At 40.1% G+C, this 25,193-nt stretch overlaps 1 protein-coding gene across 1 annotated transcript in view; it reads left to right on the plus strand.

Moving 5' to 3' along the window:
• The window catches only part of prex2 (phosphatidylinositol-3,4,5-trisphosphate-dependent Rac exchange factor 2), a 107,969-nt gene that overhangs the window by 27,469 nt on the left and 55,307 nt on the right, over positions 1 to 25,193 (plus strand). Inside the window, exons 7-21 of the mRNA XM_015027766.1 lie at positions 1,776 to 1,909; positions 3,110 to 3,213; positions 5,845 to 5,994; positions 6,285 to 6,426; positions 9,533 to 9,633; positions 11,029 to 11,132; positions 11,224 to 11,273; positions 14,678 to 14,753; positions 15,834 to 15,906; positions 17,679 to 17,821; positions 18,176 to 18,268; positions 20,603 to 20,751; positions 20,842 to 20,927; positions 22,488 to 22,624; positions 24,800 to 24,917. Coding sequence (XP_014883252.1) covers positions 1,776 to 1,909; positions 3,110 to 3,213; positions 5,845 to 5,994; positions 6,285 to 6,426; positions 9,533 to 9,633; positions 11,029 to 11,132; positions 11,224 to 11,273; positions 14,678 to 14,753; positions 15,834 to 15,906; positions 17,679 to 17,821; positions 18,176 to 18,268; positions 20,603 to 20,751; positions 20,842 to 20,927; positions 22,488 to 22,624; positions 24,800 to 24,917 — 1,660 coding nt within the window. The remainder of the gene's footprint in view (positions 1 to 1,775; positions 1,910 to 3,109; positions 3,214 to 5,844; positions 5,995 to 6,284; positions 6,427 to 9,532; positions 9,634 to 11,028; positions 11,133 to 11,223; positions 11,274 to 14,677; positions 14,754 to 15,833; positions 15,907 to 17,678; positions 17,822 to 18,175; positions 18,269 to 20,602; positions 20,752 to 20,841; positions 20,928 to 22,487; positions 22,625 to 24,799; positions 24,918 to 25,193) is intronic.

Below are 25,193 nucleotides of genomic sequence, written 5' to 3' on the forward strand. Positions count from 1 at the left end.
GCCTTGATTAATTGACTCAAGCCCAAGCATTCCTGTTGTTTCCTTTAAAAATACTTCTGTGTGCAGTTGTTTTGCTCTATAATAATACGAGGGCTGTCAGCATTAATGCGTTAACGCATGTGATTAATCTGAAAATGGTAACACGGTAATATTACTTAATGCAGATTGATCAAACTTCCCGTTTTGACCTAAAAGTCTCTTGGTTTTCCCACGGAGAGTCACAGCAACAGGTGATGGTCTCTTTTGAATCACTGACTCGACTTGCTGCTTTCTCCTTGCAAACCTTCCCTGAACTCATGAATGGGCTTTGCTTCACAATCCTTTCAAGGATGCCGTTATCGTACCTATTTCAATCCTACTTTTTCCTTCCGCTCTTCCACTTGAACGATCAGCACTCGAACAATCAGATTCAGCAGTGAACTTTTTCTGTTGGTCTAATGTTATGTTTAGATCATCTAACAAGATGAATGCGTGGTTTCCTGTAGATGTAAGACACAATCATTCAAAGTACATAAATGAAAGCTTGAACTAAATCACAGTAATGTTTGAAATCGGATTTACCATAAGTTTTTTTTTTTCTACACCTATTTGAAGGTGTAAAAAAAAAACAAAAGTAGTTTTGTCTTCCAATTTGCTAGACCTTGATCCTTTCTCTTGATGGTTGTTGCCTTTTTTATGTCTGGTAGTTGGTTGCCTCCATTAAAAGCATGCAAAAAAATTAGGTTATGGTGCTTAGTAGAACTTTGACTCAAGCCGAATTAGCCTTAGGAGAACAAGCTTTCTTTTTAATGTGTCACAAAACGCTAAAGGGTAACACTTGGCTTGGCTTAAGGAAATGTATTTTCATTGTCTGAGATTGTTTGATGTCATTGTTGGCTCCGAATGATCAAAACAAGTTTTCTGTCTGGTGTGCACACATTCACTTGCTGCAAATTAGTTTAACATCTGGTCAAAAGCCGTGAGAGAGAGACAAAAAAAAAAAAAAAAAAGCGTGGAGGAAGGAATAAAAGACACAGAGGAGCAGAGACGGGGCAGGGGGGGGGGGAAAGTGAGAACTGCTCATAAGAAGGAAAAGGGAGGAGAAAGGGTGAGGAAAGAAGGAAAAAGCCTGAAAGGTTTTGGCCCGCTCATGTCTCCAGCAGGAGGAAATGCTTAGCACATTTTCTAGCTCTGTGCGCATGTGGGGCTATTTTTAGCTCCAAGAGAGGCTGATCAAACGGGGGCGCATAAATTCCCAGAGCGCGCAAAGTTTAAGGGAAAAGACAGCGCACTTTATCACTTCGGCAGCAGGATGCCCAAGAAATGTGGTGACCAGGCGCGACAGCGCAGCGTGTAGCCCGGCTGGACGGGATGTTATTCTTTAGGCTATTAACCACCCCGCGTTTAACGTCCCACAGCAATCTGCTCGAAGGAAGCAGGGAGTGTTTTCACAGACCCCTGAGAGAGGGAACAGGAAAGGCTGGGCTATGTAGAGCCCCATCTGATCAGCGCTACATCTGCACATGAGAGATATTGAAAAACTATTCATCCCCATTTGATTTAAAAAAATCCCCCCCGCCCCCATGCACTGTCTTATGTTGCAGATACAATCTACTTGAGATTTTATGTGATGGCATGAAAGAAAGTGATATGTAAGAAAATGCTTTTACAAATAAAAATAAAAAAGTGAAATGAATTAACGTCACAAAATGTCAAAACAAAACTGTATATTATCATAAGTCATGGAAGTACTATTTGATTTGAAGTGCTTGTCTCCCTGCCTCCCTCCCCTCCAGGGATCCAACATCACAGATACGTGCACAGAGATGCTGATGCAGGGCGTCCTGCTAAAGATTTCAGCTGGAAACATACAAGAGAGGGTTTTCTTCTTGTTTGACAAGCTTCTGGTTTATTGCAAGAGAAAAAACAGGTGAATCTCCCGTCTTCTTGACTTGAGTGTGTCATGTCCATTTTTACACTGCTGTGAGTTTTAACACGCTGCGTTTACGGCGCAGTTTCTGTCTGTGTATATTTCTAGAAGCAACGGCTTTATATCGCTTCCTGTGCAGATGCATTTTGAACAAGTAGAGTCATGAACTTTTACTTTTAAAATGCACATAAACACACAAACGTATATGAAGCAGTACATTTTTGTGGATAAAGTTGCAGCCGGTGCTACTTCATTGATTATTTGTTGCTTATTTTCAACATAAACATTTTCTTTCTTTTTTTGAATTCAAACAGCACATGCATTTATTGTGTAAGAAAAGGGGGGGGGGGGAAAAACAATCAAATATGTTCTCCAAAATTTTGAAATTTCAATAAATTTGATTTATTAGCATACTTATGCAGTCTCACACAAACGTATTGGCAGTGGATGCCCTGGTTAAGACTGGAAAAAAACTGAGTTCAAGTTTTATTAAAGTAGAATAAAAAACATAGGAAAAATCTAACTTTTAAGTAGAGTACATTCATTTTATGGTGAAACAAATTCACCAATTTATAGTTTTTAAAATCTGATTAGTTCCGTCTTAAGATTTGTAATTACTGTTGCATGGTTGCTAGATTTAATGTCCTTAAGTCGGTCTTTAAAATGGAAAAAAACAACAAAAAGAAAATATGCTATTTAAGCAAACCAATTGGATTAAAATTTAGATTTTAGCAGCAGACAGTTTAGTTGAATATGTGGGAAAGCATCTCATGGCCAATGTTAAGTACACAGGAGGATCTGTGATGCTGTGGGCATCCCAGATCCTTTCTTCTGGTCTCATCTGTTCCGCTCACCGGCTGGCTTCCCAAAGGACTTATGGTTAATTTTGTGTCGTCTGCACATTTTCTGTGTTGACACCTCCACATGTTGTGGCTGTCAGACCCATTGATGACCGACTGAGTTTTCAGGATTGGTTACCAAACAAAGACTTTATGATCCCAAGTTCTCTCCACAAAGCAAGCCACTCAAATTCCAAAGTCAAAGATCAATTTTCTTTAAGCATCTTGGTCACGGTTGCCATCGAGCGTGGTTGAGATGTTGTATTTAGACAAAGAAGTTAGGCGGTGCAGACATTATAAAGGGACAGAGAGATTTGACCTTTCAAGTCGAATCATGTGGTTCTTTTTTTCTGTTCGGAAGGCGTTTGAAAAACAGCAAAGCATCCAGCGAAGGCCCACGCTACCAGTTCAGAGGAAGAATCAACACCGAGGTGATGGAGGTGGAAAATGTGGACGATGGCACAGGTAATCCCTCCAATTAAAAAAAAAAAAATCCCACTTCAATTATATTTTCTGATTTCTGCTCCTTCTGCAAAGCTTAAATAAAGCTTCAAATTTATGCAAAGAGGCGAACAATTTAGTCATCGGCTTAAACTCTGTGTAATATTACTTTGTTAGTGGTTAAAATGTTATTTATCCAACAGCACTTTTACCGTCTGTGGTTACGTATCCTTGAGACTGCGCTACTGCTTGTTCTGGGCGAACTCCTGCGCTTTGTGTCTCTTGGCCTCTTGCAGCCGCTGATTATCATTTATATTTGTAGATTTCACCTTCTCCCTTCCAGCAGACTTTGGATGGACAGACGGGTTTTCATGTTTCTGGTGGGAGATTGATAGGTTTGGTTCTGGAGAGAGCATGAGGATAAACATGTGAAGCAGGCAGCGGAGCAGAAACTCACGGGTGTTCTGCACCACAGACAGGAGATCTCTGAAATCCAGGGTGACAGGAGTATTTTAGCTGGGATTCCTGGATAATGAAAGTGCTTTGACTTTTTCCCAGGCCAAAATTCGCTGCCTGGGCTTAAAACCAACGCCCTCGAGGAATCCCATACATAGAACACCACACTATATCTGCTTTTAACTATGTTTAAAATTGATGGTTATTATATTGTGCTTTTTGTTACTTGTGAACAAAAAAAAAAAAGAGAGTTCAGCTAGAGGGTATTTGAATTGTTCCCCAAAAGATAAAAAAAAAAAAAAAAATCTAATTCCACTAAATTTCAAGGTATCAACTCAGTCTGTTTTTGTTTTTGATCATGATCATCTTATGGTGCATTCACACTAGCCCTGTTTAATCCACTGTAAGCTAAATCTAGCTCTTTTGCCTCGAGTGTCCAGATTGCTTCACACTTTCATTTTCCAAATCAGGGTGTAAATATGCAATAAAACAAAAATTTAAATTCTGGTCCACCTAAAAGCCTGGGTCTTGGTTTGGTTGAAGTGAATTTGCAATTCGAATGCATATGTGGATGCAGGTGGACCAGAGACCGCTCCGAAAGCAGGAAGCAGACATTGTGCAGGATATTCAGGGTAAATACAACCAAAACAAACACAAGAGTATAGCTCTAGAGGGTAATATGGCACTTGTTTTGTTTTTTTTTTCCCTGCCAAAGACAAATCCTACAAACGTTAAATCTAATGCTGCTCCATTTTTGTTTATATTTTGTGAAGGACGAAGATGCGCTCAGAGGTTTTTGTGTCACTTCCTACCGTGGTTTTGCTTGACACAATGTGGCAGCATTATGTCTGACACTGACGTTGACGTTCTAAAAAAGTAAGCGGCTTGTGCATGCAGTCGTTTTAAAGCTCTGCCTGGTTGTAGTTTAGAAAACCAGGTTTTACTAAGACTCTTTTATTAAGACCACACCGTTGCATAAAAAAAAAAATAAAAAATCAACTGGAATGCAGATAATATCTACAGGATCTCTGAGAGGTTTTGCTACAAAGGCGATTCGTTCCCCATTACGTGAAACGGAGCCTGAAAGTCCCAAAACTCTCCGTCTCATCAGTGAAGAATCTCCAAATGGCTTGAGGGATCATCAAGAAATGTTTGGACGAATGTTACACTGTGTTCTTCTTGGTTATTTGGGTTGGATGTCATTTCCTTTCTTATGGTGGAATCATGAACACTAACCTTACCTGAGGCAATGGGAAACTCCAGTACTTTGGATGATTTTCTGGGTCTTTTGTGACCTCCTTTATGAGTCATCGATGCTTGAAGTAATTTTGGTGGTGATGCCACTCCTAGGAAGGTTCACCACTGTTCCATGTTTCCTCCACGAATAGATAATGACTGACTGTGGTTCGCTGGAGTCCCAAAGCCTCAGAAGTGGCTTTCTAACCCTTTCTAGATTAGCAGATGTCAGTAACTCATCTATTCATGAATTTTGTTAGATTTAAGGATGTGATGAGATCTTATGGCCTACTTCAAGTTGTCAGACAGGTCCTGTTTAAGTGATTTATTCATCACAATGTTTCTTTGTCTGATTACAAAATGTTTAATGATATGGAACATTTCAAGATGGAAAAAAAAAATCTGCTGGGGTGTAAATTGTTTTTCTGAGCAGTGTAAATGATTTCAGAGTTTACTAGTGAATCTTAATTAGCCTTCAGCTCTGAGGGGATCTTCTTGTAAATTAGTACATTATTACAAAAACAATGAGTCCTTCTTAATTTGTTTTTTATTTATTTAATTAAAAAAAATAAGAGTGATGATTAATAAGCCAGTCAATAGAGATCTGAGGTCTCAAACTAAAAAAGAAATTAATATGTGGATAGTGTTTGAGTTAAAAAAAATAGTTTTTCCAATAACTTAACAGTTGATATTTAGCCATAATTTACAAAATGCATGCATGTTTAAAAGAGACTGCCGTAATTTTATTTGGTTTTCCAAAATCTTCTAAAGAAGTTTATTTTTTTTGTCTGTCATTTTTTGTTAGTACCCATATTGTGTTTTATTTTTTAGTGTCCTAATCAAAGTGAATCCAAATTGATGCCTCTCAGTAAAACGTTTGTTTCTGCTAGATGGCTTTGTAAAACCTCTAAAGCTAATCCCCGAGATTGTTTCTGACAGTGCGCTCTTTTCTGTGCTGCACAGCCGACTACCACAGCAGCGGGAATATCGTTAACAACGGCTGGAAGATCCACAACACGGCCAAGAACAAGTGGTTCGTCTGCATGGCCAAGACCCCGGAGGAGAAACAGGAGTGGCTGGAGGCCATCATGAAAGAAAGGGAGCGGAGGAAAAGTAAAAAAAGCCGCTTCAGCTTGCGTCACATGGAGTTATTAGCTATAATCTGACTCCAGTAATTTATGTTTTCAGTCCATTTAGCACGTTTTTTAATTTTTGCACTAGATAAATGTCCCGTAATGCGAGACATTAACCCCGCTTAAAGACTATTGACGCAGACGGTGCTACTTACCCGGCAAAATTAGAGGGCATTAACCTTCTCTGGCTGGTAATTGATGAGTAGCCCAGGAGTTGAGTGCAAACATCTCTGTGACTTTCATCCCGCAACGGCTTCCTCCTCCGCACAGGTCTGAGGCTGGGCATGGAGCAGGACACGTGGGTCATGGTTTCAGAGAAAGGAGAGAAGCTCTACCACCTCATGACCAAAGGGAACCTCATTAAGGACCGGAAGCGCAAGCTTACCACTTTTCCCAAGTGCTTCCTGGGAAGGTAAGGCTGACTTTTCTAATCTTGATGGTACGGTTTGGTAAATGACTCTCAAGAGATGCAAACAGCGATCTTGTGGTTTCCTTTTTGTTGCATCAGTGAGAAGTCTGTCACTATAAGGCAACTGGATTATTTAACAACTCCTGAAGATGGACTAGAATATAATGCTTGGCTATGTTCGATGTTTGTATTTTTATCAGTGGAGGCCGAGGGGTATTATGCTGAGCACTTTTGCAATACAGATCAGCTTCCTTTTCTGAGCTTTCAGTTTTAAATTGGCAAGAACTTCTAAAGACAGCAGCAGTTGGGAGGGGAAAAAGGTATGCGCTTTTGGGAAATTGTGTATATCTGCCTTTTCAGTCATGGGAAAATCAAATCCAGTCCCTTTTAGCTCTGGATTTTTATTTAGGGATTATTAGTATGCTGCCAGGGTTTGATTTAGTGAATAAATGACAGTCATAAATCAGAGGAAGGTACTTTTTGTGGTTCAGGCGACTATTCCCCTTTATACATTGTTGCTCTTTCCAATTTTGGTTTAAAATCTTTGGTTTGTTAACATTTTAAAGTTCCAGGCTGAAAGGAGGGAACCCTCGATCCGATCTGAGGTATCAGATCTGAAATGCAATTGGCACAGAAAATGTTTAAAAATCAAGTGATGCACACTATTGTCACTGGCCATTTAAATTTTTTGTTCTGAATTTGACTAATAAGGTTATGTGCAGAGTGAACCATATCTTTTAAAGCAAAGCGTTTAGCTTTCTTTATTTTTTATCTTTAAGTATATTTTGTTTTCCTTTTATTTTAAATTACACATGCTTTCCAACACTTTTGCACAAGTTAAAAGCTGAGAGTCCAGATCCTTCTCACAAAGCAAAGCGTAGAACAAGGGGCTGCTTTTTACTAGGCTAGAGAAACTCCAAACCAGATAACAGTTTGTCACAACGTTCTATAACTTTCTTCTCTTTCCATGTAATAAATGTTTTTTTTAGCAGTTTATTTTGACTTATAATCAGACTTGAAAAGCTGTCCCATTTTTTAAAAGCCCGAAGGATGAAACGAAACACCTAATAAAGTGCATTTGGACATAGTTGTGGCCAAGTTATATGGCACAGCGGTTTGAAGAATCAGTACTGATTTCTCCTCGGGTCTTTGCAAACATCTCAAACCCTTGCGGTTTAGAAAAGGAATGAATCTGTCAGCTGAAAGGATTAAAAAGGATCAAAAGCCAGTCAAACGGGGTCATCTCCAGGAATCTGAAGAGATCAAATTGTGAGAAAGCAGCGCAGAGACACTCGCTGTGGGATCATACAACACCTGGATGACCAGCTGTGCTTAAAAAGACATCTCTAAGCCATCTGTCCTCCCACAGCTCAGATGATTTCAGAGTTGTTAATACGGGGGCGTAATTGTTGAGTGAGAAACAATATTACATATTACTGATGAGAACCACATTGCCTACGGTTTCAGCTCTGCCCACTCCTTCAAAAGAAAAACAAAAATAAAAATAAAAACTCCTTGCCTTTATTCTCCCACCACATCATTCATTCTCTTTTGGTTTTTGACTTTTCTATTTAAAGCTGAAGGCGGGTCTTCAGCTTCTTCCCCTTGAAATGGCACAATCTCATTTGTGGTTCGCACTCTGCAAGAGAGTAATTCCTGAAAGAAAATGCGTGACTGCAGTTAGACACCGCTCACTGCATCTCAAGCTTGAAATAAGCAGCAAAACGATAAAAGTGTAATTTTATTTTTAATGCATGAGACTTGCTACTGTCAGCTTCTCATTACAAGTATGGATGCTGAAGTCGAAGAGTTTGTTGGAATTTATTTGGACGCTTTACCAGGAAGCTGAAATGATCATTCAGAGTAGATGTTCAGATTCATTCTTTTGTGACTGCATGCAGCTGAAGGCATGATCGTGGGCATCTTCACTGATTTCATGCTGAACAGCTTTCTTTAATTATTGAAGTCTTGAACTCTGCTCTCTATTCAAATCCTGTAGCAGAACATCTGTCCATCAGGTTCTCCATCAGATTACGAAGCAGAAGTATGTAATTCAAAGTGCATTCCCAATTTGAATGATTCTAAAAATGAAAATAAGGATTTTGCAGTGACTTAGTCAAAATCTAGACTTGGATCCAGTTAAAATGAAGTGACAGGATCTTAAACAGGCCATTCATGCTTGAGGTAGATGCTTTTTCACACAGGGTTTTGATAGAATTTTCTAGAATTCAATGAACTGAATTTTATTTTTGTTCAAGTTTTGCATTTTTGTATGCTATTAAAATGTGGGTGATTATTTGAAGCAAGCAAATTTCAGCAAAAATGCCAAAATAGAATAATTTCTTAGAGGCGGCAAGCACTATTTCCTGACGGTGTATTCATAGGCTGGTGTGGTTAGTTTTGGTCACAGAAAACATCCATGGATCAATGTTTAAACAGTGTAAGATGTCAGAATTGGACAAATCAGGCTTTTGTCAACCCAGGAACTTTGCAAAATCCTCTCTTTGGCTGAACATCGACTACAGGTCGGTTCCGTCGTGGTCTGGATGTCACCTCTGGAGAATTCCAGTGGTGCAGCTTCTGGCTGTGTTTGTTTTCCTTTTGTGGGGAAAAGGGAGTTCGTGGATATATGCATCCAGAAGAATGTTGCATTTTGAAGTTCTACGTGTTCTGCCTGCTCGGTTACTTTTTGTCTCTTCGCTCTCTCCGTCAGTCGGTTTTAGCAACTGAGGAATGAAATGGAGGAAAATTATCCCACTCATCTAATTTGGAGCATCAAAGCATCAGATGCTGGTTGATGGTTTGCAGAGTTGGTTTGTTTTCTCTTTCTCAAGTTTGGTGGTGTTGCACTGTGGACCTAAAATAAATGAAATCAAACTAGGCAAAACACAAGAAGGAAGAACTCTGTGGTTTATTTTATAGACAAGTCTGACCCTGAGTGGTAAATAAACCATTCCAGTGGGACGTCTCCAATCCTAAAGGCTTTTTCTCCACCGATCGCCTTCATCACCCTTTTTCCCCCACTGGGCTTTTGTGTATTATCTTTCTTTGGATTTGAGTGCAAAAGTGTGTAGTTATCTCTATGTTTTGTTGCTTTTTTTTCCCCTAGTGAGTTTGTTTCTTGGCTGATGGAAATTGGTGAGACGGGCAACCCAGAGGAAGGAGTTCACTTGGGTCAAGCTCTGCTGGAGAATGGCATCATCCACCATGGTTAGTTTCTTCTTCCCTTCATTTTCGTCCTCTTTCGGAATCCTCTGCAGTTCAAGATTCAGACAGAACCTCTCAGAGTCCAATTGACTTCTTGTTTTACACAGACTGTCGCTCCTTTGTGTTGTTGAGACAATGTTCCGATAAGGAAAGATCCCCACTGGTTACACCCATGCGCTTATTTTCTTGTTTACATCATTATTGACATAAATGTCATGTTAATCTGGGAGCAGTGATGATGCATTTTCACTGTTTGTTTTTCAAGCATACAACAGGTAACTTTTTACCCCAAAATTTAATGTACAAGTTAGAATTTAATATGGATTTTCTTTCACGTACAGTTGGTCAGAAGTTTACATGCTTATGTATAACGTCCATTTAATGCATGTAGCAGGTGCATGAGCAAATGTGACTCTTTAGATTGTAAAAGTTAGTGACGCTGGAGATGGACAGTTGGATGTTCCAACAGGACAATGATCCCAATCAACCATAAGCCTCAACAATTTAGAAAATTAAAATGGAGTTTTCTTTCGTGAGATTCCTTTTCAGGAAACCATTTTACTATCCACCCAGAAATGCGTCAGAAACCCCTAAATGCCATGTGGTGTTTTGAAAGAACGTCAAATAAAATATTTATCTATGTGAACGTTTATATTTGAACAGATTTCGACTGGGTGGAGTTGTGGAAATCCCTAAAAATTTTCAGTTTTACAACCATTTCTTATTTTTCAAATATTTCCAAGCTGTATTATGATCATTTCACTCTGAATATAGAAATGGCTTAAAAGTATATATGTTTAAAAATTAGTTTGACATTCATGCCTAAGATAAGCATTTGTAACTTTTTGTAAGTACATGAACCCTAAATTGTTTTTTTGCTTTGCAAATTGTGCACAATGTGTCTTTTCGCCTTCAAAGAGTAACTAAATCTCTCCGTGGTGCGGTTTCGCTTCCACTCTCAGAAATAAAATGGGTTTTCGGAGTCGTTCTCTGCAGAGAGGAATCACCATCTGTGCAGTCGACATCCCCGAGCTTCAGAATATCTTTTCATAAGAGCCTTTAATGGAACCTGCACGGCCGCCGCCAAGTATACTGCTGCCGGAGGGTCCACATAAAAGCAACCTAAAGTGAGCGAAGCACAGCCCTCTCTGAGCAGCTGTGTTATCTGTGACAGCTTTGCATGAGGTTGGAGTCGTCTTCTAGTCTGGGAAGCGTGTTCCTTTATGCGGCCCTGCTCGGCTTGACTGTGTTTTTAAACCTCTTATAGTTTAGAGTTTAAAGCCAGACAAAAGAAAAAAAAAAAAAAACACTACCTAAGGGTTCGACTCTCTTACTTGTTTCCTCTCTGACATTTTGTCAGTTCTTCTTTCCTTTTCTCATTTAGATTTTGTTTTCCAGTCACAGACAAGCACCAGTTCAAGCCCGAGCCTGTGCTGTACCGTTTCCGATATGACGACGGCACCTACCACCCCAGGAGTGACATGCATGACGTTATAGCCAAGGTAAAGGTCCTGCAGCAGAGTGAAAGACTAAATCACATTTTTACTGAAACATCTCTGACCCGTGAAACCCTGTCTTTTCTGTTTCGCTCAGGGTGTCCGGCTCTTCTGCCGCCTTCACAGCCTCTTCAACCCTGTCATCAGGTATATGTTTGTCTATTTCTCTGTTCTTACTAAGGAAGATGTGGCAATTGTAGGTTGGATTTGGCTTTTTTTTTTTTCTTTTTAACAGAGCAATAGAAATTAATGAGATATTTGTAATCTCATTTGTAATGATACTGATAAACTGTGAAGATTCCTTTATTTCATTACACTTTTTGTCTGATTAAGACTGCAGGTACATCTATAAAAATGTCATAAAATTTCAATGTTTCTTTTCGCTCATGTTAGACAGTGAAACTTTGTAGATTCATTTACACACACGAGTGAAATGCCTCAGGGATATTGTTTCTTGTAATTTTGTTGCATAACTAAAATCCGAAATAAATTTTCTTAGGAAATTTGAATATTAAGTAAATAAAAAAAGGATAAGCAGAAATGTCAAACTTCTGAAAAATATGCTCATTTCTATAAACACCTTTTGCGAGAATTATTGCACCAATGCAGCATGAAATAGAGGCGTTCAGCCTGTGGTTCAACTGGGGGGGAGGGGGTCATTGCTTTGATTGCTGCCTTCAGGTCATTTGCATTGCCGAGTCTGGAGTCTCTCATTTTCCTCTTGTCCCAAAGATTCTCTGAGGGACTCTGGCCAGGCCAGTTTGCTGCCCAATCAAGCACAACAATACCAGGGTCAATTAAACAAGCCTTTGGCAATCCAGACCCTGCTGGAAACTGAAAACATGTCTACACAGCCTGTTAGCAGAAGGAATTTTGAAGTATTTTCCTGGTATGTGGCTGCATTAACTGGACTTCAAAAAACCTGTTTGAGGGTTTTTTTTTCAAATAGGTCTAGCAGATCCCATGTCTCCCCATAGCATCACTGACTGTGGAAACTTTATACTATTATCATGTTGTTGGTGCACCTTTTTCAACCACACTTTTTCCTTCCACTCAGTCTTCTATGAATCTGCTTGGATACACCATTCTGTAAAAAGCCAACTTCTTTAGCAATTAACTTTTGTAGTTTACCCTCCTTGTGGAGAGTATCATTGGCTAGCTTATGGACATCTGCCTAGTCAGGAGTTTCCCCAGTGATGGTGTAACCGACTGACCCCGACTGAGAGATCATATAGGTGTGTGCTGTAGGTGTAAACCCTGATTAGGGCGTGGCATGCTGTGCTTTCAATAATGAACTTTTTCACAATATTAGGATTTTCTGAAACACTGCTTTTTGGGTTTTCTTTATCTGTAAGAAAAAAGTATCAAAAGCACAAGAAATAAAAGCTTTGAAATATTTCACTATATTGTTAATGAATACATAAATGTAACGGCAGCAGCGGGTTTTCCCCGTCTTGAAGTCCCAGTAGTTTTCATGCTTAAAAATGTCCATATTAATAAAACACTAATCGTCAGTTTTAACATAAAGCATAGCACAAAAACATACAAGAATACAGATGATATTGCGTGTTTTTCAACTCTTTGTTTGGACAATTAAGAAACGTTTGGAAATATATTAATGAACCCTCAACGAAGCAGAAGTATCCTATTAAGTAACTTAACCACAGTACAACCTGAGACCATTTCTCAAGACCTCTGCTCACCAACTACAGCCTGGTTTCATTGTTTATGCTAGATTTTTAATGGGGCCTGAAGAAAAGCTTTCATTTCACGGCTGTAAAACTGCACCACAGCCAGAGGGTGGGTGTGTTTATTCCACATGCGTGCTCGAAGCCTCCGCACAATTCTTTCTGACCCGAACGCTTAAGAACCTGACGTTTGCGTGCCGGATTTCTTGGCGTCATATCTCTCTTCGGGGCATTTGAGGTGTTTGTGTTGCTAGCCAGATGATCCGACTGCTCTCTCTCAAAGCTCAGCACAATACATCATAGGGCCTGAGAACACCAGAGCTTAATTAGACGATAAAGCCTCTGCTTAATTACATGGAATTTCCTGGCAGAGCAAGAGAGAGACGAGTCAAAACAGGAGAGGGGATAAACTACTCAGCAGCCCCCTACATGTGCAGCTCCCGTTTCCCCCCCTTAGAGCTCTGCTTTGTCCTTTGTCCTCTCAACTTATCAGCTGTTTTTAAATGTCCTCTCTAGATCTAAAAAGCGTAAACTGTTAAACAACAAAAGAGATGATTGGGGATGATGGGCTCTTTAATCTATGGATTGTGGTGGGTTTAGACTTAGACAAATGCATCAAAGATCACAAACTGCCTTTGCGTAGCGTCCAAAAAATGATGTTGGACTTTTTTTTTGTGCTGATGAATCACCCAGAAGCTTAGTAATTACATATGTATATGAGCTTCAGAATAAAAAATGATCCGGTGTATTATACTCCAGTAATTCATCAGGGCTGAGCAGTTGATTAAAGCTTGAACTTTTAGCTTCCTGGTAATGATTTATTTTAAAGCTTGCTTTGAAAAGACAGCTACATACATCTACACTCACAAAACGTCAAAACAAATGTTCCCCATCTTCAGACAGAAAGTGAAGGCCATCTTATTTGATTGACCTTTACCTCTTTAACTCCTTAAACTGCTGTTTCCTTGACCCAGACTCATGGCTACCTGCTGGGCACACTCTTTTTACTTTGACATTCTTTTGACCCCCCCACCCCCAGTCACTGTAGGTCCTAGTCTTCTAGTTTTGGTTCCCTTTCAAGAAAAATGCAAAACAAAAACAAAACAAAAAAAGTTTCTTCTGGTGAAAACTGGCTATTTTGCATTGACATTTCAGCTTGTTGGAGTCAAGCACACGCTGCAAGATATGCTGACATAACAAAATGTTTTACTGTTGGGGGTTGGAGGGGGAGGGGGGGGGCACCTCTTGCACCCCGCCCCGCCTCGCAATCTGAGCAGTACCAGCTGAGATTGGACTTTAACTTGACCCCGCAAGCCTTGCCTGTACGATGAGAGATTGAAACTCATCTGTGTGTGGTTGTGCGAGTGTGTCGGGGCGATGGTTTGCCTGTGGTGGAGGCGGTAGAGTAGCGTTAAGTCACAGCAGTTCAGGACTTTCCCGGCCCTGCGGCTCTGCCCTGATATTGCGTGTCCCCCTGGGACGCCGCAGCATTCATGGGAAAGTCACGGCTACGTTTCAAACGGCATTCTTGGGGTCTGGCAGAGTGCAGCCCAGTGCATCAAGTCAACAACAGCAACACTGTGCCAGCTTCTAACCAAGGAATGCTGTTTTGCTGTCAGCAACCCCTAAGAACTCACTTAGATAAATGACACAACTGCGAGTGCTTAAAAAGTAGCCGCACCTTGCTGACAGCAGGAATTATTAGTTCGCCTTTTGGCATTGTGCTTAAATAGACCAAGCTATTACTCCGCCGCACGTTCTCCGTCTCAGATCATTAAAGGGAGAGCAAATGGTTACAATAAATATCCTGAGAATCTCTCTATAACGCTGCCATTGGAAATGTCTGCTTTTGTTGTTATCCAGGGATAAGGACTACCATTTACGGACCTACAAGTCAGTGGTCATGGCTAACAAGCTCATAGACTGGCTTATTGCACAGGTAAGCTACAGAGGTAATCAAAGGGATTCATAAACCTTGAGCTTTTTCACATTTTGTTACGTTATACTACGAACTTTAATATATTTTATCAAGTTTGTCCAGCCAGGTTAGGGTAAACTTCTTCACAACCTCTGTCCTGTCGACGGTGTTGCTTGGTCTTCATGATGCCGTTTCATCACTAATGTTCTCTACCAAACCTCTGAGGCCTTCACAGAACAGAGCAGCTGCATTTAAACAGGGATTAAATTACACACATGTGGTCTTCGTTCTCCACACACTTCAATTTGTAGTATTGGATTTAGTTTTAGTGTATTTATTTGTGCTCCAAGTATGTTATGATGGTTATTTATCTCATCTATAATTCCAAAACTGTGTTACACAAGCTAAGATTTTTTTTTTTTTTTTAATGGGTCAAAATTTGCCATCGTGATCTTGATGCTAATTGCCAACTATAAAATTGACAACGTGCTGTTTTTAATCATATTTTCTGTGTCTTCTGAGCTGATTGGAAGCAGATTTGTTCAAACGAGAGCCAAAAAACTAAAAAACAAAAAAACAAAAACGGACGTAGCTGTTATCATAACGGGTTGCCGAGAGGAAACAAAAGAAAAAGAGCAGAATTGATTGTACGGCTAAGCTTTATTGACCCTGACTGGAAGTGCTCAGCCTGACAGATTGATAGCTCTGTACAGGATTACAACACAGACATGAAACCAACACAGTAACCTCAGCGGAATCAAATGCAGATATCGCAATGATTTCATCTGCCCTCCACTGCAATCCTGTTTCTGCTTATGAATCTTGTGTGACCCGGGCCAGTCGAGTCGCCCACACTTCCTGCAGTGGGACTTCCAGAGCTGTCACACTGCAATGTCTAGACATGACTTTGGATGTGGTGAAGGTAGGGTGCTGATCGGCTCTGCTGGCCTTGGGGGTGTTTGGACGGAGGAACAAAGCTATGTGTGCCATTTCAACTATTCCCCAAAAAGCAGACGCTCTTCTTGTTTCATTTGTTACTTGTTTTTCTAGCCAGTGTTCTGTTTCTCAACTATATAAATTTTTTTTTGTCTGTTGGTGCAGGGCGACTGCAGAACAAGAGAGGAAGCGCTGATCTTGGGGGTAGAGCTGTGCGACAACGGCTTCATGCATCACGGTACAGCAGTCTGTCCCGTTCAGTCAAACTTCTCCATAGACTTAGTGGAAGCTAAATGCTAAATTCAGAGAAACTACTCACAGGGCGCCTGGCATTTAGCATCCTGCCTAAGAACACAACCATTCTTGTTCTCTTTCCATTTAATCCCTTTGACACAGTACAGAAATAGAATCTTTTTCCAATCCAGTGAATTAATTTGTGTCTGTGCGACTGTTCAGTGGATACCATCATGCATGCATACATGCATGTAGCCCAAGTTCTGAGGTCATGCACGGTTCAGTCTAGCTCTGAGAACCTTTACATGTAAAATGGACAGTCACTATGGCTACACTTTGTTTATGAGACTCCGGTTTATTTTCAAGCCCAAACTTCCTGTACGCCAAGGTTTACATCATCGGGGATCCAGTATGAATCACATGGAGCCTTCCTGTAACCCTGTGATGTAACCTGCTCCAAATGCCCACAGTTCAAGCCACACAGTACAAATTAACCAGCACATCTAAGGAACATAACAACCCTGGCCATCAAAACCCTCTTTTACTTCCTCTGCCTCCAGGATAATTTTACTATTCGTGCCTGTAAGTTATTTGGCCTGACGACATAGCTATTAAAACTACTGGCCGTATATCTGATTTTGAAAGGAAATGAGTGAAGGAATGTCAGAGGGAAGCTCTTTTTCCCTATTGGGCTCTTTTTTTTTTTTTACGAGCTGCAGTTCTTGTAGATGCTTTTGCACAAGCTTAAACAGTGATATGTGTCTGACTAAGCAGGGGGTTCCCTTTCTGTGCTCCCTAATTTTCATGGTTTGAAATTTGGTTTTCCAAGTACTTGAAGAAGCTGTATTTGAGACTTAGCTGCTGTCATGCTAACAGGGAAAGTTGGAGCTCACCGAGCAAAGTCTAGTGTAGTATCCGATATGGCTACGGCAGATATAGAATATAGGCCAATATGAACTATGGATTTGCTCTTTTGACAGTTTATTGTCAATCCGATTCCTTTGAATGGCTCTTTACCCTGAATGTCAAGACTTGAGTCTTAGTTAGTGAGAGCCGTTCTTTCTTTTCTTGCTTGTAATGCTCTGTGCACATTGTAATAACCATTATTATTTTTATTAAAATTAAAATGTTTTTAATCTTCAATAAATACAATACAAGATATTTAAATATTTAATAGTGCAGAAGAGGATGTTTGTTTCTGCAAAAGCAACTCAAGTCCACTTTTCACCTCTATTTGTTGCATTTTTCTTTTATAATGTTTCTGTTACAAATCAGCACACAACACTTGTAGCAAAGAACGACATGGGTATTTGACATTTATAATTTATAGTTGTATGTTTTATAAAAATGCATAAACTTTATCTGTGTAATTACTTACAAAATCTACCTATTGGTTTGATTACTCATTTACTTACTTTCTTACTTACCTATCAGTTTATCTACTTTTTACTCATTTACTGACTTGCTTACTTAACTAACCCAACTTATTTTCTTATGTATGTACGTATTTGGCTCCTTATTTAACTACTTACCTACTGTATTTACCTACTTGGATGTCATACTCTCTTCCCTACTATTTTCTGTGACCAAAGACAGTTGATAGGAACTCTGAATTTTACTTTCCCCCCCCCCGTTTGTAAAAATTATGAGTCGGCCAATTTGATTCCTACTAAAACCTTTATTTTATCGTTAACGTGGCAACTCTTTAAGTTAACATAGTTCCATGTTTGTTTTATGTTCTGATGTTAATTGATACCACTGTCACATCTTTCTCAGTGTTGGAGAAGAGCGAGTTTAAGGATGAACCTTTGCTGTTCCGTTTCTTTGCTGACGAGGAGATGGAGGGATCCAACACCAAACACAAACCCTTGAAGCACGATCTGAAAATAGTGGAAAATGTCATTGCAAAGTCTCTCTTGGTGAGTTCTTCTCGATTAAGCTTCTTATTGTATCGTATGCTAAGTCTTGCTACAGTTTGCCCGCAAAGTAGTCTTAGGCCCAGTGATTTAATATGGAGGGCACAGCTGTGGCAAGGAGGGAAAAAAACAACAACAAAACTCTGTTTAAAAAAAACCAAAAAACATTTTTATACCCCAGTAAGCAAGAAGAGCATTCCTTTCAGAAGAATGAGCAAAGTACTATAAAATCTGCTATCTGTCTGGAGCAGTATCCTCTCCTTCTGGTGTGTGTGTGTATGGATGCCAGTGCTCTGTGTTTTGCTCTGCTGGCTTGGACTTTTGCTCATACACAACATGTTGTTTTTTTTTTCCCAGATAAGGCCAAGCGACGGAAGCTACGGCTTTACCCTGGAAGAAAGAAACCGAGCCCCCATCATTAAATGTGTGGAGAAGGGCTCTGCGGCTGAGGTGAGGCGTGTAGACGAGACAAAACAGACGGCACTCCACACACACCCACGCCTTGTAAACATTTTGTGCCTGACAGAATAGCTGGGGAGTCTGGTTGTTGTTATTTAGTGAAATTCCTGCAGCGCTTGAACCTGCAGAGCTTGGGTGAGGCCAGGATCTGTGGCCGGAGCAATGTAGGAGAGTTGTCGGGACAATGGAGGTTATGCATGCAGTTCCTTTTTGCCGGAAAACACGTGGAGTGCAGCCAGCTGAGTTAGCAACTGGACCGGGAGGTCAGTGTTTAGTGCCGGTGGAGGAGGTAACGTTGGATAAAGAAGTCTCTGTAGAGTGAATTTCAGTGACTGAAACAAAGACACCACCACAGACAGAGGAACAAAAGGCAGGCGGGCTAACTGGGGCATCAGATACAGAGATTTGTCCAAAAGATTCCTCACCGGGTCTGCGGTTGGCTGGAGTCAAAAAAGAAGATTTTGCTTCCCAGATAAAAAAATCTCCTCATTTTTCAGTATTTACTTTTCATTGAAAGTTTCCTGAAGGAAACAGCTGAGTGAACACCACAAATGAGAGAAATAAAAAAAATAAAAAAAGAAAGAACTGGAAATGTAGCAACAAGCAGATCTCTCTGTCTTACATAAAGCAGATCACTTCTTAAGTAAAGAATGTGTTTTATTCAGTGTAACACTTTGCTCACTTCTGCTGTGATGCATTTCCAGAAACTTGCACGCTTGGCTGGACAGGCATAAACGTAAGAGGGAAATGAAACAGAGACAGAAGGAGAAAACCTGGACGCCTGGGTTAAATCGCCACTGTTTCTCTGTATTGCTCTGTAGCACATAATTGTGATACAAATTCAAATTATTGCACAAATTTGATTTAAAAATTAGGCCATAAATTATAAACAACTGGAGGTACTATTAAATTGGCTTTCATTTTGTTTGTTTTAAGAAAACACTAAGATGTTTAAATTAAATTCTGATGAGATTTTTCTGTATATTCATCTTAGACATGAATATTTTGATACGTTTTGGGCTTTTGTTTTATTTATGTTAACTGACATTTTCCCAGGTTGGATATAGTGCACAGCAAACAGTTTTGATTCTTTTTGAAAACAAGAATTGGGGGCTTAAGTTCAAATTTGTTGACAAAATTACACTTATTTGTTGAAATACACAACTGTACTAGTATTTGACTAAAACGTTCAATTGAAAGTTGCAGAAAATCCACACATTTTTGTAGCCATGAACACGTTTCTGGAATATTGACTGCATGATATTTACTCCTCAAGAATCGTTCTCAACTTTTCTTTGAGTTCAGATTTTGAGGAAGTTATTACAGAAACTTTTAGGCAAAATTATCTCCACATTGCAAAATCAACTTTGGTGTGTGCTTGGGATCATTGTTCTGTTTTAAATATTTGACCCAAACTGTTGTCCTCGAATGAATGGAAATCAGGTTGTTCAGCCTGAGAGTTGATACTTGGTCAAAACTGGGTGTTCCAGCTGGTCAGTGATACTAAAGACACATAAAAACTAGAGAGGGGATGGATAAAGCATGCCAATTTTAATCGTATAACCTTTCCACCACCTCAACCTTATGGAATGCTTATAAACGATGCTTAAACGCTGACTCTGTGGCAGGAGACCAAACAGTTTAGATTACCTCCCAACAATTATTACTCCACTGGGAATATGCCAGGAGCTACTTAAAAATGTGTGGTCCAAGTACAAAGTTCTTGTATTTAAAGTGAAATAAAGTTTTTAAAGGTCCCTGGCTGAACAATAAGAATGTGTTGCAGAAATAACTACATAAAAGTCTATAATTAATAACGTTAATTCCCATTATGATTGCATGTGATCTTCTCTGAGCTCTAGCTGCTGTTCTGCGTATCAGGACCTTTTTATTCTAGTGACGGCCGTGAGCTGCAAGTCAAATTTTTCAAGTAGAATTAAAATGAAACTCTGCACACTACATCATTGGGGTATAGCTATTTTGTCTGTTTTTAAAAGTTTAACAGGTATTTGGTAAAATCTGTTCAGTTCCATCTTTTGACTCCTTTTTATTTGACCCCTCCTAAAAAAAAAAAAACCCACTGAGACATCCTTGAAGGTTTAGCTGCTTTGCAGAACTGTGCGTGCGTATTTTAAGTCTTCAGTCTTGGGCATTAAAACCTCATAGGAGAATCCGGCAGCATTCTGGACGGCAAAGATAAATGGATTATGGTGGTATTTTTACGTTTCAGACAGACGGTCTTTCCAGTTCTGTTCGACACGACACAAAACGTAAAGCTTTAAATATCTTTCGTCTCACTTCTTTTGTATTGTATTGTATTTTTAGATGGCTGGCCTGGAAGTTGGGAAGAAGCTGTTTGCCATCAACGGAGACCTGGTGTTCCTGAGGCCGTACTCTGAAGTGGAAGTTCTCCTCAGGCAGTGTTTCAACAGCAAGGGACCCCTCAGGGTGCTGGTCAGCACCAAGCCGAGAGAGTAAGGCAGATCCGTGTGCGTACTGAACTGTGAAAATCGTCTTTGCGACTGCACATCTCGGTTTTGGTCGTATCTCTCTCCTTTCTGCAGGACGATAAAGATCCCGGACTCCGCAGACGGTCTGGGCTTCCAGATCCGAGGATTTGGACCCTCGGTGGTCCATGCTGTTGGAAAAGGTATGAGATATCTGTCTGGCTGCCTCAGCAAAAGGGTCGCATTTGTTTTTACCAGCAGCACAGCTGGCAGGCAGCTGCTGCCTCAGTTTGTGGGGAAATGCATGACTTGGCTGTTGCGTGAAACGTCACAATGATTTCCACCCACCTATTCACATTTTTTCTCATTGGATCGTTTTCTCTGTAGGGTGTACAAAGGGCCTGCATTCATCAGAATCCTCCTCTCCCTCCGCCGTTCCCTAATAGAGCTTGTATAGAAACGCTGCTATCAGGGGTGGAACAAAATAGGGTCCAATCAAAAAACAATCCATAGCCTTGTCTGGCTCCCCTCGGGGGGAATCGAATCTTTTTTCTTTTTTTTTTTTTCCTAAAGCAATCTAAATGGGATAGGAGGGTTGAAAAGTGCAGGGTAGGCACTTGCATGTGGATTGAGAGTGTTGACTTGATGGTGTTTCATGGGAACCTGCTGTGTGTTGAAGTGGAAGCACTGAGCTCAAAGTGTAGGATGAGTCTAATCCCCCAGCTTTTCACCACAGCTCCTGTCCCCCGGTGTTTGGGGTCTAGCAGGAACAGGTAATACCAATTAGGAGACGCGCGTGATGCTGGTTGCACAGAGAACTATTGATTATTGTGTCGTATCATCCGAGAGCTTCACTTGCTGATGCTATTAGGGGAGGCCACAGAGAAACTGGTGTCCATGTTATGCGACTCTACAAACTAAGACGATGCTCGCGATGGATATCTGCGTCCGAACCACTAAAATTATACTTTTATTGATCTGTTTATTGTTTGCTACTTTTGAATTGCAATTGTACAATATGTGAAATCGCAACTTTCATCAAGGTTTTTTTTTTTTTTAAGTTTGCAATATAGCAGTTGCAAAGAAAAGCTGATGTAGGTGAGTGCAGTGGTGCAACCAATTTCAAGTCTTCTTCCCAAAGTCACAATGTCCCACCAAAGGGAAAGTTGTTTCATTGAGCTTATGTGTGGGTTTTTCCAACCAATTCAGAAAACTATCTGAATTACTCGTATGGTAGAATAACTATAAGAATAACAGTTATTCTGAAAGTCGGAGGAGTTCATTAAACAGCTGATTTCTGAATGCCTCTCGCGTATTTATTTCATTTTTGTCATCCATATTTCTCTATTTCCCTCCTCTGGCTCTGCCTTCCACCACCTGCATATGACTGATTTAGATCATTCCTAAATAACTTTGAAATGGGCGCCGCCCAGAAATATTAGTGTTCCCTATTTGAGCTCCCAAAAGACAAAAGAAATCAATTGAAAATATTTACCTCCTCATGTGCTTCCTCTAGTGCTTTTAACCTTGACCTTTTCCTGTAATCTAAATTATGTCCCTTAGAGTGGCCTACATCTACTTTAGATCAACGACTTCCCTCCTCTGAATACTAAACTCTCCTTCACACGGCTCCTTCAATGCTTAAAACAGGAAATAAAGACACAAATACAAAGCCGGAGAATGCCGACTGCTGCAGTTTTGTGTCGAGGATGTAGACGGCGTTCTTCACCTAAACTCTATTTTTTTTCCTTTTTCACCGACAGGAACGGTGGCAGCCACCGCCGGCCTTCACCCTGGCCAGTGCATTATCAAAGTAAATGGCATCAATGTGAGCAAGGAGAGCCACGCCAGTGTCATCGCTCATGTCACCGCGTGCAGAAAATACCGACGACCATCGCAGGTACGACAACAGGAGAAGCTAGTGCAGGCAGAAGGGGATAGAGTGCAGATTAAATTAATCTGGCATACGTTCTGTCCGTTTCAATGGCCATTATCCATAATATGTGTCAGATCAAGGAAGTGAAACTAACAAAATAAAAGATAAAGCAGGGGCAGAAAAACTCGATGCAGACTTCAAGTAACTTAAAACATGTATTGAAGAAATTGTTTTTTAAATGTCCAACATTTAATTTAAGTAATTGGAAAAAGAAAATGTCCCATATTAAAAATATTATTTATTATTATTAAGTCCTGCTCCTCTTCCGAAGGCTCTCGGAACCAATGCATTTAAATAACACAAAGCAATAAGAGGCAAGAACAATTCTTTTTAAAAATGGGATTTATTTTTCCCATTCAGTTATTGCCCTTAAACTGAAGGTAGCGATGGAATATGCATTCCTTCTCCGTCTGTTTTTGTCGTTGGGTTTGATTTTTATTCTCTTGTTTTGCTTGCAGTTTTCCCGTCTTTGAATGATCGCTTGCTGGCGGTGACATTTTGAACTATTAGCCGATTGATCTGTTTGTTGTGTAATGGATTGGCAGCATGGGAAAAATGTGAGGCTGCAGTGGCAACAGAGAGCCAAAGAAATGGAAAAAAAAAAAAAAAAAGAGCAGTAGTTATAAACACAGAATAAAGCCCCTCTTTGCTCCCGTTTTACCTTTTCCTGTAACTACTTTTATTTTTCTCAAGGGTGATTACACAGAAATAATAGTGTTTTGTTTGCTCCAGCAGCATGACCCCTAGCTCATAGTGAAAGACTAGTAGACTGCCGATTGAGGTGGTAAAAGATCTGGAGATGACTGGAGAAAGAAGGGCAGCCCGGAGGGTGGCTTTTCTATTTATTTTAGCTGAGCGGTTGAAAGCAGACTAGTGTAGGAGGAGAGACCACCTGTTAAAGGTGGGAAATGGTGAAAAAAGGTGTGTGTATTGTGCCAGTTAGCAATGATGTGCCATTACAATGGAGATCTGTTGGGATTTTAAGCACTATAGCAGGAGATCTAGTTTATATCTTCCGTGGCTACAAAGGAACTGCCTTCTCCTTCTTGTCCTCTGCATATTTCTGTGTGCGGTGGGGGGGTTAAGCACATGAAGACCAGAGAGCAAGCACAGTGTGTAGCCTTGGCAAAAAACAAAACAAAACGGTGTGGGTTTGGGTGTGGAAAACCGGCGCAGACAAATACACACGCCTGTGAGGCACGCTAGAATGGCTTGATTAGATTGGCATGGGTTTATTTTTGCGACCTAGCAGAGCACCGTGTTTCCATATGTTTGCAAAGGCTTTCTGTTGTTTGCGATGCCAATCCAACTGTGACGGTGAACAACATGGCTACGCAGAATCAGCTGAAAATGCTACGGGCTCCAGCCTCAGCCTATGCAGACACAGGAGATATAGCAGCAAATCCAACACCATTCATGGCATTTTGATAGAAGTGACGTTAGAGAAAAATGTAGATCTTTTATCATTAGAGATGGTCTGATCAGTTGTTTTTTTGTTTGTTTGTTTGTTTGACAATTTCTAAAATTGGGTACCACACTATTGCTAAAATATAAGGGTAGCTTTTGAAATGTTTTTCTGGCCTTTCAGTCACCCTGTTTTATTAGAATAGCAGTTGCTATAAATCAGATTAATGCTTATTTAAAACTGAGAGACTATGATTGTGGAGTGGGTACTTTAGTTTTGTTTTTTTTATCAATTAGCTTGATGGCACAGCAGTGTTATTTATGCTAATCCATTCAGTAATAAGTAAAACTTTGAGATGCACCAAATTAATTTGCCAAAATCAGAATCAGATAACTTTCCCTTGAATGGCTCTGATCAGTTTTCATTTTTCATTTTCTTTTCATGCTGAAAAGTCAGACTTTTTTTTTCTCCTGTTCATTAAATTTCAAAAAAATTAAGATATGCAAGTAGTTTTGGTAAATAATAACATATATGTAATGTATTGTTTACTTTGATGTTCTTTTTTTTAAAATTTCAATAAAAATGAAATAAAGGTTCCAATTGCTTTTGTGCAGAAATGCGGATAATCTTGTAACTTGTTAGATTCAATAATATATCTTACCAATGAAAACAATCTTCCTCTTGAACCCGTTTGTGAAATGTTTTTGATGAACAGTCATATTATTGTGTTGCAGCAAGACACCGTTAAGTGGATTTACAATAACAGCGAGAGCGCTCTGGAGGAAAACCAGAAATCTAACCAGAAACCCACCCTGGAGGAGAACGGAGATGGCTTCGAGGGCAAAGTGGAAGGTGACCACACACAAACACACAAGCGTATTCACAAAGCACATAATCACCCATTTGGGAGAAAATACACTGTGGTCCACGGCGTTTGTGAATGTAACACATGCCTGTTCACACGGATACACTTAAGCTCATTCTTACCGAATTAGACGCTGCTCTGAAACAGGCTCATCTGGATTGTGTTAGTCTGAGAACAGCCGCTTCCTTTGGCTCATCAAGTGTTAATTTCCCTCAACAATTTATAGATCCCAAAGAGAGAGTAAAACAAGGAAAGCTATTCCC

Source organism: Poecilia latipinna, unplaced genomic scaffold, assembly GCF_001443285.1.
Source record: "Poecilia latipinna isolate Pla-1442-1.1 unplaced genomic scaffold, P_latipinna-1.0 Scaffold106, whole genome shotgun sequence".
In the NCBI taxonomy this organism is placed as follows: Eukaryota; Metazoa; Chordata; class Actinopteri; order Cyprinodontiformes; family Poeciliidae; genus Poecilia; species Poecilia latipinna.